Below are 20606 nucleotides of genomic sequence, written 5' to 3'. Positions count from 1 at the left end.
TGAAAATTGGAATAGTATTCAAAAAGACTCCAGCTTCTTCCTGACAGAATACTGCTTTTAAAATAATGATACCAGTTTCCTGGTAATATGGTTTGCTTGAAAATCATAGGCCACAACATTCTATTGAATCAAAATTATAAGTTGTAACATTTTACCAGGGTAATTTCCATGCAAAGTTGGCATCAGTGTTGTCTTCTGGGAAATGTGTGATGAAAAAGAAATTGGACCAGTTGGTTAGTTAGCTATTACACATTTATTAAGCATCTCCCATGTGCCAGGAACTGTTACATATTAGGGTTAGAAATAAAGGGAAACGGCAGTCCTTTAGCTAAGGGGGGAGACAATATGCAAACAACTATGTACAAGCTAGAGTATGAATTGAAAATAATCAACAAAGGGAAAGTACTAGAATTAAGGGAGTTTGAGAAAGGTTTCCTATAGAAGGTGAGATTTTTGCTGGGAACTGAAGGAAGCCAGAGAAGCTAGGCAGTAGAGATGAAGACAGAAAGAATTCTAGGCATGAAGAATGGTAGTGAAAAATACCTGAAATCAGAAGACAAATCTGTCATTTAGTCATAATGAAGGATAACAGATTCCCAAGTATTGCACTACTAGCCATGCATAGTTAAAAGAACCAGAGGAAAACATCTACAGCATTGGGTAGTTTCTCTTCTACAATATTTATGGGGGGACATGAACAAGAATTGTAAATTATACAGAATGAGACAACACAGAGGAGCTGCATGGGACCTCCCATTTCAATGATGTTTACATTAATGATGTATTGAAGTATTAAAGATACACTTAGCCCAGTACTTGTTACACACTAATAAATGTTAGTTGAAGTACTATTGTCCAATAGATATTAAAAGACTCCCAAGGAAATCATCTGGAAAAATCAGTAGACCCTCTATTGGGGTTTGTGGGAGAATGTGGGCAAAGATTGTCCATGATTAAAAGACATAAATAAATTGTAATCTGTACTAAGTTTGCAGGATCTCCCCTGTTGATTTCATAGATCCCTCAAAGTATCAGAAATCTGGGAAATTACCATATAAATCTATCTGGGATTATTTTAATATAATATAATATGATATGATATGATATGATATAATATAATATAATATAATATAATACAATACAATACAAGACAAGACAAGACAATATAATATAATATAATATAATATAATATAATATAATATAATATAATATAATATAATATAATATAATATAATATAATATAATATAATATAATATGTAAAGGTGTATCATAAATGGCATGCCCTCTCTCTTGAGGCTCTAGTCATTGGCTTTCAGGTTTTCAAACTCCCTAATATTATTAATATAATGTGAACATCACATCAATTCTTTGGGGCAGATGCTATGTGTACTATCATTCTCCCTATTTTACAGACAAGGAAATTGAGGCACACAAAGATTAATTGACTTTCCTGTGGTGATACGGCTAAGTAAGGAAAGATTTGAACTTGTTTTTTTCTGACTCTTAAATCCAGTACTATCTTGTGCTACCTCCATATTTCCATGATTTGCAACAGTAGGAATTTGAGCTGAATGGTATAATGTGTGGATACATTCACTTTTTCACCAGCCATTTATTATATGTCTGCTGAGTGCTAGGGGTTATGGGGATGAAGACAAAATGAAATATTCCCATCCTTTACAGACCTGAAATTTACGTTTCAGGGTCTTTGCACAGTGGAGTGACAAAATCAGATCTAGCAAATATTTAGTCACTCAAAGGAAAAAGATGAGGGATGAATGTGTAGTTTGGGGAGTCATATGGATAGAGAGGATCATTGAAATATAGAAGCTTCTAAGATCAAGGAAAAGAGTATAAAGAGAGAATAGAAGAAGCTATTGGATAAAGCTTTGTATGACACCCATTCTTATAGACTGAGAGATGGATGATGATTCTCTAAAGTAGTCTTAGGAAAAAAATAACATGGGTAGGAGGAGAAAGAGGAAAGAATAGTGCCACAGAAGCAAAGAGAGAAGAAAGTACCTAAGAAAAAGGATCAGGATGGTCAACAGTGCTAAAACTTCATAATGGTAAAGGAAGATGATGATTAATGAAAGTCTTCTGGACCAGAGATTGCTTGAAGCTTTTGTGAGTGCATTTCTTTATATCATAAGTGAGTCATAGTGAATTGGAGGCAACAAGTCTAAATGCTCAGTAATGAAAAGTGGGTAATGATGAAGAACTTGAAGGAATGACAAGTGAAGTGAAGGTTTTGAACTGAGAATATTTGGTGGTTTGCTAAGTGGTACACTGAATAGGATGCTAGGTCTGGAGTTAGGAAGACTCATCTTGAGTTCAATTCTGAACTCAAATTCTTAATAGCTTAGTGATCCTAGGCAAATCACTTAACTCTGCCTCACTTTGGTCTTCTGTAAAATGAACTGGAGAAGAAAATGGCAAACTAGTCTAGTAAATTTATTTCAGAAATCCCAAGTAGAATTGTTAAGAGGTGGACATGACTGAAATGACTGAGCAACAAGAGAATTTTTGTAAATTGCAGGGAAGAACAACTAGGGGAAAGACAGGAAGTGGTTGATGGAATGAGATCCTGAAGGAGTCTTGAAATGGTTAGGATCAATGACAAAAATGGGGAGGTAAGCTTGGAAAAGAGAAAGAACTACTTCATCCTCTGTGACAGAATTTCAATCAAATTTATCTCAATTATATTTGACCAGTATTTATTACTTCCTGTACATCAAGTAAGCATTTTCTTTTTTTTCCTTTTTTTTAAACAATTTATTTAACTAGTCAATTTAGAGTATTTTCCCTTGATTACAAAAGTCATGTTCTTTTCCTACTATCCCCCACCCCCTCCCGTATCCAACACACAGTTCCATTGGGTTTTACATGTGTCCTTGATCAAAACCTATATCCATATTGTTGATGTTTGTACTAGGGTGATCATTTGGAGTCTATATCACCAATCATATCCCCATCAACTCATGTAATCAGGCAGTTGTTTTTCCTGTGTTTCTGTTTCCACCTTTTTCCCTCCAAATGTATATAGCATTCTTTCCCATAAATCCCTCCGAATTGTTCTGGATCATTGCATTGCTATTAATAGAGAAGTCCATTGCATTCAATTGTGCCACAGTATATCAGTCTCTGGGTACAATGTTCTCCTGGTTCTGCTCCTTTCACTCTGCATCAATTCCTGGAGGTCATTCCATTTCACATGGAATTCCTCCACTTTATTATTTCTTTGAGCAAAACAGTATTCCATCACCAACATACACCACAATTTGTTCATCCATTCCTCAATTGGAGGGCATCCCCTCCAATTTTTTGCCACCACAAAGAGCACAGCTATGAATATTCTTGTACAAGTCTTTTTCCTTATTATCTCTTTGGGGTATAAACCCAGCAGTGTTCTGGCTGGATTAAAGGGCAGACAGGCTTTTAGGGCCCTTTGGGCATAGTTCCAAATTGCCCTCCAGAATGGCTGGATCAATTCACAACTCCACCAGCAATGCATTAATATCCTAATTTTGCCACACACCCTCCAGCATTCATTACTTTCCTTTGCAGTCATGTTGGCCAATCTGCTGGGTGTGAGGTAGTACCTCAGCATTGTTTTGATTTGCATTTCTCTGATTATAAGAGATTTAGAACACTTTTCCATGTGCTTATTAATAGTTTTGACTTCTTTATCTGAAAATTGCCTATTCCTGTCACTTACCCATTTATCAATTGGGGAATGGCTTGATTTTTTTGTTCAATTGATTTAGCTCTTTATAAATTTGAGTAATTAGATCTTTGTCAGAGGTTTTTGTTATGAAGACTTTTCCCCAATTTCTTGCTTCCCTTTTTATTTAGGTTGCATTGGTTTTGTTTTTACAAAAACTTTTTAATTTAATGTAATCAAAATTATTTTTTTTACATTTTATAAATTTTTCTCTTTCTTGGTCTTAAAATCTTTCCTTTCCCAAAGATCTGACAAGTATATTATTCTGTGTTCACCTAACTTACTTATAGTTTCCTTCTTTATATTCCTGTCATTCACCCATTCTGAGTTTATCTTGGTGTGAGGTGTGAGATGTTGATCAAAACCCAATTTCTCCTTTATTGTCTTCCAATTTTCCCAGCAGTTTTTGTCAAATAGTGGATTTTTGTTCCCAAAGCTATTATTTTTGGATATATCATAGACTGTTTTGCTGAGGTCATTTACCCCAAGTCTATTCCACTGATGTCCCTTTCTGTCTCTTAGCCAGTACCATATTGTTTTGATGACCACTGCTTTATAGTATAGTTTGAGATCTGGTACTGCAAGGTCACCTTCCTTAACATTTTTTTCATTATTTCCCATGATATTCTTGAACTTTTGTTCTTCCAGATAAATTTTGTTTAATTTTTTCTAATTCTATATAAAAGGTTTTGGTAGTTTGATGGGTATGGCACTGAATAAGTAGATACGTTTGGGTAGAATTGTCATTTTTATTATTTTAGCTCATCCTACCCAGGAGTAATTAATGTTTTTCCAATTATTTAGATCTAGTTTTAATTATGTGGAGAGTGTTTTGTAGTTGTGTTCATATAGTTCCTGTGCTTGTCTTGGCAGATAGATTAAGTATTTTATATTGTCCAGGGTGATTTTAAACAGAATTTCTCTTTCTAATTCTTGCTGTTGAGATGTGTTGGAAATAGATAGAAATGCTGATGACTTATGTGGGTTTATTTTGTAACCTGCAACTTTGCTAAAGTTGTTGATTATTTCCACTAGCTTTTTAGTTGATTCTCTAGGATTTTTTAAGTAGACCATCATATTATCTGCAAAGAGTGATAGCTCAGTCTCCTCATTGCCTATTTTAATACCTTCAATTTCTTTTTTCTACTCTAATTGCTACTGCTAGTGTTTCTAGTACAATGTTAAATAATCGAAGTGATAATGGATATCCTTGTTTCACTCCTTATCATATTGGGGATGCTTCTAATTTATCCCCATTGCAGATGATATTTGCTGATGATTTTAGTTATATACTTTTTATTATTCTTAGGAATGGCCCATTCTATTCCTTTACTTTCTAGTGTTTTCAATATGAATTACCTATTTTGTCACAGGATTTTTCTGCATCTATTGAAGTAATCATGTGATTTTTGTTGGTTTGCTTGTCGATATGGTCAATTACGTGGATGTTTTTCCAAATATTGAACCATCCTTACATTCCTGGTATAAATCCCACCTGATCATCATGAATAACCCTTGTGATCACTTGCTAGAGTCTTTTTGCTAGTATCCTAATTAAGATTTTTGCATCTATGTTCATTAAGGAGATTGGTCTATAGTTTTCTTTCTCTGTTTTTGACCTGCTTAGATTTGGAATCAATATCATATTCATGTCATAAAAGGAATTTGGTAGAACTTCTTTGCAAATTATGTCAAATAGTTTGAATACTTTTGGGATTAGTTGTTCTTTGGATGTTTGATAGAATCACTTGTGTATCCATCAGGCCCTGGGGACTTTTTCTTAGGGAGTTCTTTGATGACTTGTTCAATTTCTTTTTCTGCTATGGGGTTAAGTACTTTATTTCTTTTTTTGTTAATCTAAGCAATTTATATTTTTGTAAATATTCATCTATATCAACTATATTGCTATATTTTTTGCCATGTAATTGGGCAAAATTGTTTTTAATGATTGCCTTAATTTCCTCTTCATTAGAGGTGAGGTCTCCCTTTTATTCTTGGATACTGTTAATTTGGTTTGCTTCTTCGCTTTTTTTCATTAGATTGACCAATGTTTTGTCTATTTTATTTGTTTTTACAAAATATCTGCCTCTACTTATTTATTAATTCAATAGTTCTTTCACTTTCAATTTTATTAATTTCTCCTTTAACTTTTTGATTTCTAATTTAGTTTTCCTCTGAGGATTTTTGATTTGTTTACTTTCAAAATTTTTTGATTTCCATGTCCAATTTGTTGACCTTTGCCCTCCCTAATTTGTTTTATATGAACTCAAGGATATAAATTTCCCCCTGAGTACTGCTTTTGCTGTGTGCCATAGATTTTGAAAGGATGCCTCATCATTGTCATTTTCTTCAATGAAATTATTAATTGTTTATATGATTTGTTCTTTAACCAGTTTTGAAGAATCATATTATTTATTTTCCAATTAATTTTTACTTTGCCTCTGTATGTACTCTTACTAATTATTATTTTTATTGCATTATGATCTGAAAAAGTTGCATTTATTATTTCTGCTTTTTTGCACTCATTTGCCATGTTTTTATGCCCTAGTACATGGTAAATCTTTGTGAATGTTCCATGTGCTGCTGAAAAGAAGGTGTATTCCTTTTTGTCCCTATTTATTTTTTCCACATATCTATTAACTCTAATTTTTCAAATATTTCATTCACATCTCTTACCTTTTTCTTATTTATTTTTTTAGTTTGATTTATCTATATCTGATAGAGGAAGTTTCAAGTCTCCCACTAGTATAATCTTACTATCTATTTTCTCCTTCAAATCTGCTAGTTTCTCCTTTAGAAATCCGGATGCTATACCATTTGGTGCATATATGTTGAGTACGGCTATTTCCTCATTGTCTATACTGCCTTTTATTAGAATGTAATTACGTTCCCTATCTCTTTTAATCAGATCTATTTTTACTTTGGCTTAGTCAGACATCATAATTGCATCTCCTGCCTTCTTTTTCTCAGTTGAGACCCAATAGATTTTGCTCCAGCCTTTTATCCTTATTCTTGAGTGTCTACCTGCCTCATGTGTGTTTCTTGTAGACAACATATGGTAGGATTTTGGTCTTATAATCCACTCTGTTATTTATTTTCATTTTATGGGTGAGTTCATCCCATTCACATTCAAAGTTATGATTGCCACTTGTATATTCCCCAATATTTTGATATCCTCTCCTGGTTTTGCCCTTCCTTCTTTCACTATTTCCTTTTAAACCAGTGGTTTGCTTTTAATCACTCCTCCTAATCCCCACTATTATTATGATTCTCTTTCTTCCCCCTCCCTTTTTCCCCTTCTTATTATTTTAGGGGAGTTCTCTCCCCCATATCTTTCCATTCCTTTTTGTACTCCTTGCTCCACTCCCCCCTTTTTCACTTTACCTGTAGGTATAGAATTTTATACCCCATTGGATATAGATGGTCTTCCCTCTCATAATTTATTTCTCTGAGAGTAAGGTTTAAATATTACCTATTAGCACTCTCTTCCTCTCCTTCTTAGAATAGTATTCTTCTCCTCCCCTTCCAATGTGCCTCTTTGTGTGATATAGATTATCCTATTTATTTTATTTCTTCAAGTTTCTCTTGGTGCCATCTTCTATTCTCCCCTCCTTTTTTTTTACAGATCATCTTATACCACTTATTACCCCAATCTCTACCTCTGAATGATTCTTCTAATTAATATAATAGTGAATATAATTTTTGAGAGTTTCAAATAACAGTTTTCCATATTTTAATATAAATAATTTGATCTCGTTGAAGCCCTTAAAGAAGAAAGCTTAAATTTTTTTTAATTCCCTTTCCACTCTCTTTCTTATTTACATTTTCATGTTTCTCTTGATTTTTGTGTTTGTATATCAAAATTTTCTACTTAGTTCTGGTCTTTCCTTTACAAATACTTGGAAATTTTCTATTGAGTTGAATGTCCATACTTTCCCCTGGAAATATATAGTCAGTTTTGATGGGTAGGTGATCCTTGGTTGAAGACCCAAATCTCTTGCCTTTCTGAATATCATATTCCATGTCTTGAGGTCGTTTAGTGTGGAAGCTGCCAGATCTTGTGTAATCCTGATTTGTGCTCCTTGATATCTGAATTACCTCTTTTTGTCTACTTGCAAAATTTTCTCTTTAGCTTGGAAACTCTTGAATTTGTTTATTACATTCCTGGGGGTTGTCTTTTGAGGATTTAGTGTAGATGGATTCCTATGAACTCTTTCCATGTCTATTTTGCTCCCTTGTTCAAGAACATCAGGCCAGTTTTTGGGGGGATAATTTCTTGTAGTATGATGTCAAGATTTCTGTTTTTTTTTCCTAGGTTTTCAGGTAGACCAATGATTCTCAAATTGTCTCTTTGAGACTGGTTTTCCTGTCATCTTGCCTGTGAGACATTTTATGTTTCCTTCTATTTTGTTAGTCTTTTGACTTTGCTTTATTAATTCTTGCTCTTTTGCAGGATCATTGGTTTTCAATTGCCTGATTCTGGTCTTTACAGACTGGTTTTCTCATATAATCTTTTGATTTTCTATTGTAATCTTTTGATTTTCTTTTTCAGTTAGCTCTATTCTGCTTTTTGTAGCTTCTACTGTTTCTCTAATTGGGAGTTCCTGTCCTTTAAACTGTTATTTTCTTTTTGAACTATTTCCCACTTTTCTTGCCAGAATCCTTCCATCTTTTTGATAGGTTCTAATTTAAATTTTTCAAGAGCTTGTGGCCAATTTCCATTTTTTGAGGGTTTGGATGCATTCATTTGTATGCCATCTTCTGCTATTTCCTCTGTAGTCTGGATTCCCCCCCCCCCCATAAAAATTACCTAGGGTCAAAGCCTCCTTTTTGTTTTTCTTGGTGTTGGGAAGTTGCTTTTCCTGGACATTGTTTGCCATCACTATGGTGGTTTTTCCTTCCCTTTCCAGTCAGAATTTTGAGTTAGGAGGGGAAGCTCTCTGTTTATGGAGCTAAGGATCATGGTTTTTGCTTGAGGCCATCTCTTGAATCTCAGTAGCTTCTACTATTTACTGCCCTTCTCTGTTCTATCTCCTTGCAGGTGCCCAAGGTCTGTTATCTTCAGCCTGCTAGGGTCTCAGGTCTAGCTGCTCTCATGGGTAGGTCTTTGGTGATCTTAGTCAGCTGCCAAGGACCTAGAGGTGCCCTTTGCTCACTCTAGAGGTGCCTCTTGTTCATGCACTGATTCTAGTGATCCTTGGCCCTGACTCTGGCTCCATAGGTGAGGTGGGGGAGGGTTGATCAGCTCATGTTTTGTTCGAAGCTACTTCACCCCCTTATAGTGTGTAAATGCCCAAATCCCATATACCTTCAATGCTGTGCCGTACTGTAGAGTCCCTTTGTTCATATGAATTTGGTTTTTTTGTCTTTTTGAAGTAGTCTATATTGGTAGGTGGTGAGGAGAGGAAGAGTCCTGAGTCAAGACTGCCACCATGTTTACCTGGTAGTCCTTTCAAGTAAGCATTTTCTAAGCATGAGAAACAGCATGAGTGAAGACATGGAGACAGAAGATGAAATGTGGCATAAAGGGAACAATGCCAGTGAAGGCTGGGGTCAAAGTGGTGGTGCCACCTCCTCTTTTCTCAGTGATTTTGGACCTTCCCAACCTGGACTGTGTGTTGACACAGAGTGATGGTGATAGTAATGTCAACCATTCAATTGAAAGGTGTGCCTTTAGATCCCAATATCTGTGAGGGACTTTGGTTAAGGCTATATGGCCAGTACAAAGACCAGGATAGTAATATTGTTGGCAGTGGCATCTCTTTCACTATCATTGGCAGCAGCTCTCATTCGACTGAGTCATGTGGTAATAGAAGCCTGACTAGCTCCTGATTTTGCAAATAATCATGGCAGGTGGCAAGCACATGGTGAATAAAAGGAGAATTGTCGCCTTCTCCACAGGCCCCAGTGATAATCTGGAGGGTTCTATGGGGAGTTCTCTAATGTCAATCTTTGAGGGAATGAGGTCAGGATCAAGAAAGAATATGTCTTCAGTCCCATTTAATAGTATCATTCCTGTATCCCTAGAGTGCCTCTTTCTTTGGATATTTTTTTTTAAATAGTTTTTATTGATAACTTTTTTTTTGTCATTTTCCAATGTATCTTTACCTTTCTCCCTCTCCTCCCTTCCAGAACATTCTTTATAGCAAAGGATTTTTAAAATGTGAAAAAATAAGCCATCCAATAAAACTATCCAATACATTGTGTGCAGTGCTCCACATCCATAGTCTCCCACCTCTGCAAAGAATAGGGGAAGGTACCTTCTCATATCTTTCCTTGGCAGTCAGGTTTTCACAGTTAGTTAGAAGGAACTCTAGGAGATAGAGTCTGGCTTACTATATCAGAAGAAAAATCTCCATATGGGTTATGGTGAGATACTTAGGAAATAAGAATGAGTCTTCATTAAGAGCCATGCCTTTGGAGTTATATGACTTGGGTTCAAATTCCATTCCCCAATTGATACTTGGTAATGTTGTGTGACTTTAGGCAAATCAGTTGATCTCCACTGGTCTTAATTTTCTTCTCTATAATAGTTAGGGATTGAAGCAGATGAACATTGAGGCACCATCTAACTTTATATCTGTGATCCTGTAATCATAGGTTCATCCTAGGGTCCATCTGCCTTTGTTCATACCATCTCATAACTGAAATATACGTCCATATCCTTCTGTTGAAGGTCCTTGTGTCTGTTAAGAGCCAACTCAGGTTCTACCTCCTCCATGAAGCATTCCATAACTGCCTTCCTCCTCCAACTTATAAAATGTTTTCTCCTTTCTAAGTTTTTTTCTTGTTCTTCATATGCTCCTCTCTCTTCTGGTTTGGTAGGACTTGCTGTATAAATTGTTTTATTGGCTCTGCTTGTTTCATTTTCATTGGAGGACTTGGAGAAGGACTTTAACTTAGGCTCCAGATCCAAATTCTTCCTAAATGACTAGAATTATTTTTAATAATTCTCAAATTTACATGGGAAATAAGACTTATTAAATTTTTTGTTTTGTGGGAAGAAAGTCATTTTTACTTTATTTCTTTAACATGTTGTCGGTGGGGCTCATAGTAGATCTCAAATTTTTTCTTTTCATGACTTCACAGTATTTTTTTTTTTGCCATGAAGAACTGAGACACACTAAACTTTTAAGTTGTTAACAAAAAAAGGTGTTCTGGACAATCCAGCTTTTAGATATATTTCTGGCCTTTTTGTATTGTTCCACCTCTCTCTCTTCTCTTCATCTTTTACTTCTTTCTTTCTTTCTTTTTTTATTTCTCATGACTCTCAGTGGAGGACTTTGTGCCTCCACGGATAGAGCTACTTTTGTGACCTTCCCAATACTAATCAAGGAAGAGCAAACAACAAACTACAGCTGGGGTGGGTTCTTAGACTGGGAGTGGTTCTTGGACAGGGAGTGATATGTAACTCTGTGTGTGTGGAGGTGTGTCAGGACACCTAGTGAAACTCAAATCAGGGTTTTATCTAATTTCCAAGTGAATATTTTTTAAAATCTCCCATTGTTCATAGCACTGTGATGTCACTCATGGTCATTGTTTATTTGGTTAATCAGCAAGTATTTATACATGCCCTGTTATTATTTTTGAGTCATACCTGACTCTTTATGACCCTATTTCTTGGCAAAGATAACAGAGTTGTTTGCCTTTTCCTTCTCCAGCTCATCTTAGAGATGAGGAGATGAGGAAATGAGGAAATGAGGGGGAAAAATGGCATGACTAAAACTTAATTTTAAAACATTTATGATGGTTTGTTCCACAGGAAAGCTTGTGGTATGGTTTTTGGAGAATACCTTCTTTGAGGGGAATAATCTCTCATGAAATTTGGTTTCCAAGCCCCCTTTAAATGCATTTCTAGCTATATTAGAGGTTGCCTTTCTCTGATCTCATTTTGATTTTAGCTTCAGTCTTTTAGTGCCTCCAGGGTTTTGATGTTATTTTGTTGTGTAAGGGATGGGTTTCAATCTAAGGTTTCAGTGACATAGGGAACTCTTTCCTCCAATGCAAATTGTAGTTTTTCCAATTTATAGACTTAGAGACTTGTTAGGGGCATTGGAAGTTTAGGTTACTTGTCCAAGGTCACAATCAGTTTCAGAAGCAGAGCTTGAGCCTAGGTCGTCTTAATAGCAAGACCATCCTTCTATCTACAATGCAGACACAATATGGCCTCAAATTTACCACAATTCATGGCTCAGTTTGGGTTCTCTATGTCAGAGGAACTGTGCCTGGACATTCTAGTTTGATGAGCTATTGTTATTGCCCCTCTTTCAGGTACAGGAGAAAGTGGTAAAAGCACATTCATCAAGCAGATGAGAATCATCCATGGATCAGGCTATTCCGATGAAGATAAAAGAGGATTCACAAAACTGGTGTATCAGAACATATTTACAGCAATGCAGGCTATGATCAGAGCCATGGACACGCTCAAAATACCATACAAGTATGAACACAATAAGGTAAGTTTTACTATATCTATTCCCCTTCATATGAGGACACTACAGTATTGCTGATGGTCTTTTAAAAGCATCTGAAATTTAGAAGGCTCATTTTTGGTTCTTCCCAAAAAGATGTCTGGGAAACAGTTGGTTACATCTAGCAGGGGGCATATTTCAATGGTGTGGTTATTTATTAATATTCTGATATCATTAGCGAAAGCAAGATGTACACATGTTATAAATGTAATGGGTTTTTGTCTTTTAAAGGTGCAGTATTTTTGGTGTCATTTTAAATGGATATGAGCATGGTTGGCTTTTAATTTGTATATGGCTGAACCCCAAACTTGAAATTGTGACACAAAATGGCTTTATTCAGGAAACTTCAAATAGAAGCTGATTCTGTTGACATAGTTCATACCCTGTGTACTTCATTTACAAAGAAAGGAAAGCATCTTAGGGCCATTGTGTTGTGTTTAATTTTAAACTTCCCGATTTGCTTTCCACTGCCTCAATCTTCTTTCAAAATAGTCCAATCTCACTTCTTTCTCTATTCCAGAGACACTTGTCATCCTTCATACCCAGCACCCTCAGCTAGGTAACACTTGTAAAAGAAAGTTACACCTTCTAAACTAACTTGAGAAATAGTTAGGCAAGAAATACACCTCTTTGAGCTTTTTATTTTTAAACAGTAACAAATAAACATTGCAAACATCTAGTAGCACATCTATTAAGAAAAATAATTCTTTGTTTACATAGAAATGAGGAAAAGACTATGATTAGATCAGATTGCAAGGAATTTTAGGATAAACTTAAAGATGTGATGATAACTAGAACAGTTTGGTTTAATGGAAGGTGATGCATGGGAATCTTACAAAGTGGCAGTCACAGAGGGCACAGAAGGTATCATAATTCAAATTTTCCTATAGCACTTTACTCTCTACTTTGTATCATACTTATCTATATAAATGCCTTGGCTTATTCTTGATGCGGGTAGGGGGAGGGAATCTTCATATCTCTACTACTCTAGAGGCAATATGAATCAGGAAGACCTGGGTTCAAATCCTTTTTCATAATTGTACTTACTTCATGATCCTGGGCAATTCACTTAACCACTCCAATTAAAAACTCTAAGAAGCTCTCTAAGAGTTTAAGTTTAATAACATCTTGTGAAACTGAATCGTTAGCTGGAATTTTCCTCACTGGAAGTTCCCTACCTCAATAATACTAGCAGTTCAGACCAAAAGAAAAAATCTCTAGCATTTAGTACAGCGCCTTGAACAATAAAAAGCCATTAATACTAGCACATACAGACACCTGAATTTAACTTTGGAGTTTGTTGCTATTATAACTGCCTTGTCTTAATCATCTTCAGTTAAAAAGGTGGATAGTTTGTGTGTTGATGTTTCTGGTTTTGAAAATAAAGTCAAAAGAAAACAATGTCTACCTAGGAAAGTGAAATAAAAGTCACCAGCCTAAGCAATGGATGTTTTCCTTTGAGGTATCTGTCCTCTCTCTAAAATATAAAAACAGGGTGATTCCTTCTAGTGAAAGTTCAGACGCTCTTTGTTATAAAGTAATCCCATCCTGACATCAGAGACCATCCTTGAATTGATTTTTGGTAGTTTTATGCTTGGAAGGAGCTGTCCACCTACAATAAGCCACAGAATAAATCACCTCTGATTAATAGGATATATTTCTGTTGCTTGAGAGATGTTTCAGTGTCATTGATTAAAGTATTAAACTCTGAAAAGATCTAAGAAATGCCTGATAATCTAAAGTTAAGGATTAAACTTCCTTTGCTTTCTATTCAATTAAATGACCTCTGTGGTTCTGTGATTCTATGAACTCTATTCAGTCAGGGAAAATGAAAGATATGTGAAGGTGTAATCCCCTGATGTGTAGAAATATTTGTGATTCAATCCTGAAAGCAGAATTATAGGTAAAATAATGGAATTCCATCTACCTTGCTTGGGCTTAAATTACCACTCAGAAGGCATTTCACATTTGAACAACAGAAAATCAGGATTTCTCCCTCTCCTTTTTCTTTTAACTGGCTATTCTCTCATACACTGTGACATCCTCCTATGCCAGCTTAATTCAGTATGACTACTCTTATCTAGGCTTATAGGAATACAGAGTTCATCCCAAAATAATCTTGTTCATTATTTTTAACTCTCCAGAATGAAATTTTGAAAGTCAGATTTTGTGATGCTCATTACCCTTCGTTTGTGTGATTAGATATGCCTAAGAGGGTTTTCAAAGATGCTGAGTATATGGACCATTATGGTAGACAAGAGAGGACTACTCGGTTCTCTGGGAACCAGACATTTAAAACTAGGAATGGATTTTCTAGTTGTTAATTCTCTACTTAGTTTCTGCCTGGTCATTTGCTACTGTGATAGATATATAAACATGGAAAGTTGTTAGCTAGATATGAATCCTTGGTATTACTTTCTCTGTCATTTGCCTTGTTCTTGTAATTTTAGAATGTTTTATGAATAATTCTAGGAATTTGAGCCCTTTGGTTTTAAAAATAAGGATTAGTCCCATTTGTCATATTTATTATTATTTTGACTATGAAGCTGTGATTTCACTGCTGTGAGTAGATCTTTGGTCAACGGAGATCTCTGGTCAGGAAAGTCTTTGCTAATTCACAGTGGCAACTCTTTTGCCTCTTATAGTCTTAGAGAGTTTCCTTGGGACACTGAGAGGTTTCTGTTATTCAATTGTTATATAAAAATTCATCTGGTTGTAGCATTTGCCAAGAAAGGTATAATCATCTATTGTTAAAATTTTAAACATCTTAGATATGGGCCATGTTCCAAACTACTTTGTGACTTGACCAAGTATTTAATGATTTCTCATTCCTTAAATTGTTTAACTCCTGCCTGTGGAAATAACTCAGACATTTAGATTATGATTGCTGTTACCATTTTGCCCTACAACTTCCATATATATATATAATCTGTGTTCCATATTTACTCTGCACATACTCTGTAGATCATAACTTCTCATTGTCTTAATAGATGGTTATTGCCAAAAAATCAATCACATGCTGGCCAAGCTTTGGGTAATTAATATCTGAATTTAGCTCATTTGATCCTTGAAATTGTGGCCTGTCCTTTGGCCCATAATCAAAATCTTTCTAACTTTGTAGGACTTGTCAGAGCATGAAATTTGGGGGCATGGTCTTCAGGAGCTCAAGGAAAGCTCCTCGTCATGATGAGGCAGAATAGGAATTTAGTGCAAGACTTTTTTTTTTGTAACTGAGAAGAAGAATAACACAATTTTAATTAAGTTAATAAAACAGCTAAAAGATAGGACTACAGATTCAAATTTTTTTCATTTGTTTAATTTAATGTAGGTAATTGTTATTGAGCTTACTAAGTCCCTAGCACTGAGCTAGACATTCCGGGAAACACAAAAAAGCTTGGAATACCTTTAAGGAGTTTATAATCTAGTTTGAGAGACAAACCATACATGCACACACATACACACATACACAAACCAGTACCAGAATTGAATAAAAATTCAGTTTAAAACTTTTAGTAAAAACTACTGAAACTGAAACTCCAATAAGTATGATACTAGCAAAATTGAAGGAGAGGAAATTAATAAGTGGAGAAATTGGGGTAGGTTTTGTAAAGGAGGGGCCATTTGTGCTGAACCTTGAAGAAAAACAGAAAGACTATAATGAGAAAAGGAAGTCAATATATTTCAGACAAAGGGGAGAGACAGGTTGTGAAATTTTGGAGAGTTGGACAATCAAGTTTAAAAATAGTTAAAAATAGTTTGGCTGTAAAGCAGAGTTTGAAATAAGTTTGAAAAGGTAGATGGTAGCTAGATGGCAGACTGCTTTAATTGCCTGACCTGGCTGAATGAAGCATTTATGTCTTATCTTCAAAGCAATGGGCAGCCACTGGAGATTGTTGCACTTGGAGAGTGACATGGCGAAATCTGTGTTTTAGGTTATTGGAAGATGGATTTGAGAATGAAGAGATTAGAGGAAAAGCCATTAATTAAAATGCTTTTAGTTTAGACATGAAATGATGAGAATTGGAACTAGGATTGTGACTGGGTGAGTGAAAAGACAGGTGCAGATACTGGAGATGGTTTGGAGAAGAAATCCACAAGACTTGGCATGTGCTTGGATACGGAAGTGTGGGAAAGGGAGGAGTCAGGAAGCGTAGGTGCCTGGGAAATGGTGGTATTCTAATAATCAAAAAGGGAAGTTTGGAGGACAGATTGATTTTGATGGGAGAGATGATGAATTCATCTCTAAATGTATTGAATTTGAAAAGACTTAAGGGCATCCAAGAGTATATATCCAACAGGTAGTTTATGATACAGGATTGGAGTCCAGGAGCGAGATTAGAGATATCTATATACCTGTGTGTGTGTATGTATTTATTTGTATATGCATACTGATACAGATATGCATATGTGTTAGCTATGGAGAGATGATACAATGGCTTATTCACATTTTGAGAGTTTTTAATATCTTTAATGCAGTTACTTGTTGACAACTGCAACTTAATGGAGTATTAATCAGCTTTATAGATTAAGCAAAATTAGCTCAGTTCTAGTTAGTCAACATATAATAAACACAAATTAAACTTTTTGGCACTGTCTTGTACATAGTAGGCACTTTATAAACTCTACTATTTATTTGTTGAATTGAATTTTTCATTGCGGCACCACCATACTTTCTCTGGATTCAAGGACAAATGACTGTTTACAAAAAAAATCATAGCTTGTATATTGTAATAACTATTTTAAAAGACATCAAGGCGTTAGTATTTATGTTTGCTACAAAGTGATTTTGAGTTGTGAATGTGATGTGCCAAAATATTGGCAATGCTTTTGTTTCTGCTCAAGTATTAAATTGGCCACAGGGAGTCATAGGAAATAAAAGTAGTTGTAGTCATGAGATATAATGTAGTCTCTCTTTATGCACTATGCTACATCCTAGGAATGGTTCATTCTCAGATTGGGTACTAATGAATTTTCAAAGTATCAGAAGTGAAGGCCTGTTCTTCTCCAACTATGTATCAAACTTTGCATCTGAGATTGTGTCTAACCATACAAAGTTATGTTTGAATATGTGAAATATGTAAGATATAAATTTTTCAATAAAGGGAACAGATCTGTGCCCCCTCACCCCTAACCTCTCCTTTATTCCCCAGAACTTCATTACTTTGTTTCTCTTGAGTTTGGACTTACTTCTATTTCTTACTTAATATTTTTTCCTTACTAACCACAGCCTCAAGAAACGTCAATAAAAGTGGTTAAGTATTAAGAACTCAGCCAAACCTAGTCAACAAATATTTATTAAATGTATATGGTGCATCTAGGTAAGACAAAAGGTAGGTAGGTGACACAGTGAAGAGAAAACTGGCCCTGGAGTCAGGAAGACCTGAGTTCAAAATTTGGCCTCATATATTCACTAGTTGTGTGACCCTGGGAAAATTACTTAACCTTTGTCTCAGTTTTTTTTAACAGAAAAATGAGGATAATAATATCCTCATTTATGGGGTTAAAATAACAGAAATAATATTAGAAATACCCCTTGAATCAGCTATTAATAAAATAGATATAATATAATACAAAATAAAATTTAAAAAGAACCTGAAAGCTGTCAGCATGGCTGTAGATTTGTTATTTATATCCACAACTTTGCAAAGATGGTCTTATAGATTGGAATCTGTCTGCATTCCTGGAGTGTTTATTGGTGATATCTTGTCACTCATAGAAAACTGCCTTTACCTCTTATCTTTACATATATTTACATATATGTGTATATATATATTGCATTCTTGCCCCAACAGAATTGTTCAAGGGAACAGTCCTTGAAGTCAGGGACCATATCTTATGATCCCTCATATCACCCACAGCACCTAGCCTCAGTGACAAGTATTGAAAGGTTTTAGTCTGCTTTTCCAATTCAGGAAAGAGAAAATGTAATAATATTATTGTTTCTTAAGATAACAACGTAGGTGCCTTCTTCTCCAAGGAACTCAACTAATCCAGAAAACTGTTGTATATCAACTTCAGTTTCAGAAGCTAAGCTTTACTTGTATACTAGTTTCTTCTGCACTTATACTTTTCTTACACTTGCCTGATAACTGAGGTTCCCTTTGATGTACCTGTTGTGATTCTAATAGCTACATTTGGAAGGGACATCAGGCTGTGAATCTCAGTTCTTTTGCCTTCTCTAAGCCTTTTTGTGGTAAAAGAGGACAATAGAGAAAAAGCACATTCATTATTTCTTTTTTGGAGTTACCATTATTTCTGTTTTGAGATACCCCTTACAACCAGAGGTTCCTGAAACTGTTATTTTAATGCACAAGGAAAACCTAGCCAGAATTGTCCCCTAATATATTTCAGAGAACTCAGCTATTAATTCATCATGCTTTTGAACTCTGTACAAGAAATTACCATAATAATGTTACATCAATCAGTACATTTTCTCAGTTTAAAGAAATACCAAAAGGCTTAATTCATGTTTTACACATCCATCCTCCATAATGGAGATAATGAAAGCAGATCCACTAACTAAGCTCCATAAATACTTGTTGATTGATTTTCATATTTGTGTTGAGGATATCTGGGTAGGTTTTTTTTCTTTCTGAAGTAGTGGCTCCTGTTTTCTTCTACAGTGAATGCTGTATGTGCTTTAGGAGTTAGGACAAGTACTTGATTCTTAGTCCCTTTGCCAACAAAGAAAAAGTAAAATATAAATGCGTATACAACAAAGATCCATTTTTGTTTGGGTATGAGAATGCCATTCATCCATTGAGCCCATATGACACTTAATAAGTTAATCTCAAATAGTTTCTATCAGTAACTTTCCCCCTTTCCTTTCTGTTTTCTTTCTCTTTTCTCTCTTTGTCTCTCTTTTTCCTGCTCTCTTCTATTATTTTTGTGGTTTTACTAAATAAGGTTCACAGTCAGTTTTCAAAGTTTGATGACATATTGATAAAGTGAAAGATATTATTCCTTTAAAATGAGATAGTACATGTTCAGTACTTTGCAAACCTTGATACTCTTATGTAAATGTTATAATTATTAATTTAGTATTATCCTACTTTCATTTCAACATTCAACATTTGTTGTAACCTTGTTTCCATACTGGAACTTTATTCAAAGAGGGGCATGGAGAGTTTGGAGGGAATTGAAGAAACCAAAAATGGTCATTTCCTAAGGCTAATAATGGGATTAATTACTCCAGAAATTTAAGAAGGGATAGCAAATGGTAATTCGCACCATAAAGAGGATAGTAACTTATAGTTCTACATAGTCTCTGAAAAAACAAACAAGAGAGTAGTGGCCAAAACTTCAGCATGAGAGATTTAGGTTAATTCCATGCTGAGCTTATGTTATAAACTATGGAAAACTTTAATGAAAATGAAAGGATTAATACACAGATAAATTGTGAAATATTCTCTTTGAGTCTTTTAAAAAGTCTACCTTGTTATTATGTAAAATACTTTAAGGCTGTTTTGAGGATAAAAAATATGGGTCACATTAACTTCAAGGCCATTTAATTTCTTGTTCTGTGATTCAGGAACTATAAACAAAAATTACTGATACTCTGGCTTTAATTCAGAGGTTTTACATTTTTGATTTGACTTTTAGATGTTATATATAAAAACTATCTTCATTTAGTATATTAAAGTTTTCTAAACATTTAATGATCATAAATTCCCAACCCTCACTACACAGAGGATTTTCTTATCCATAACTTACTTTTCTTTAAAGTATTTGATATTATATTTTGCAAATGACTTAACAAACACATGCACCCACAAACGCATGCACACATGTGCATGCATTTTTGGTCTGTTCTTACAGCAGTCATCTTTTACATTTACAGGAGTAAACTTTTTATTCTCTACTACTACAAGTAGAAGAAAAATTTTGGTTGTTATGATGATGATGATGATGATGATGATGATGATGATTATGATGATGGTGATGGTGATGATAGTAGTAGTAATCTCATTTGATATTTACAATATTCACATTTAATATTGTGAATTCAATATTCACAATAAACCTAGCAATTAAGAATTATTATCTTTATTTAACACCTGAGGAAACTGAGGCAAATAGAGGTAAAGTGAGTGTCTTGGACTAGATTCAGACTGAGATCTTATTGATTTCAAGTCCAGCACTATACTGCACCGCCCAATCTCATTGAGCTACCTGAATAGTCTCTCAAAAAGAATGTCTCTTATCCTGAGATTAATATATATTTTGTTTTCTTTCTAATATGCAGCAGAATTTGTTGTCTGACCAATTTTGCTTCTGTGTTTCTGGTAGCATTGAAGACTGCTTCTTCCAGAACTCCCATAGGGATACAAATCTTTTTCTCTTTGATTCCCATTTCTAACCATTGGTTTCCAGTTTCTCTGTTGCTGTTTTTCACTAGTATTGTCTACTT

General features: G+C 34.8%; 1 protein-coding gene across 1 annotated transcript in view; it reads left to right on the top strand.

Annotated features, from left to right (window-relative positions):
• LOC100011605 (guanine nucleotide-binding protein G(q) subunit alpha) overlaps positions 1-20606 on the top strand; it is a 427482-nt gene that overhangs the window by 132230 nt on the left and 274646 nt on the right. Inside the window, exon 2 of the mRNA XM_001362422.3 lies at positions 11997-12181. Coding sequence (XP_001362459.1) covers positions 11997-12181 — 185 coding nt within the window. The remainder of the gene's footprint in view (positions 1-11996; positions 12182-20606) is intronic.

This window comes from Monodelphis domestica, chromosome 7 (genome assembly GCF_027887165.1).
Source record: "Monodelphis domestica isolate mMonDom1 chromosome 7, mMonDom1.pri, whole genome shotgun sequence".
NCBI classification, from domain to species: Eukaryota; Metazoa; Chordata; class Mammalia; order Didelphimorphia; family Didelphidae; genus Monodelphis; species Monodelphis domestica.
The sequence above is the reverse complement of the archived record's forward strand: the minus strand, read 5'-3'. Positions and strand labels throughout refer to the sequence as shown.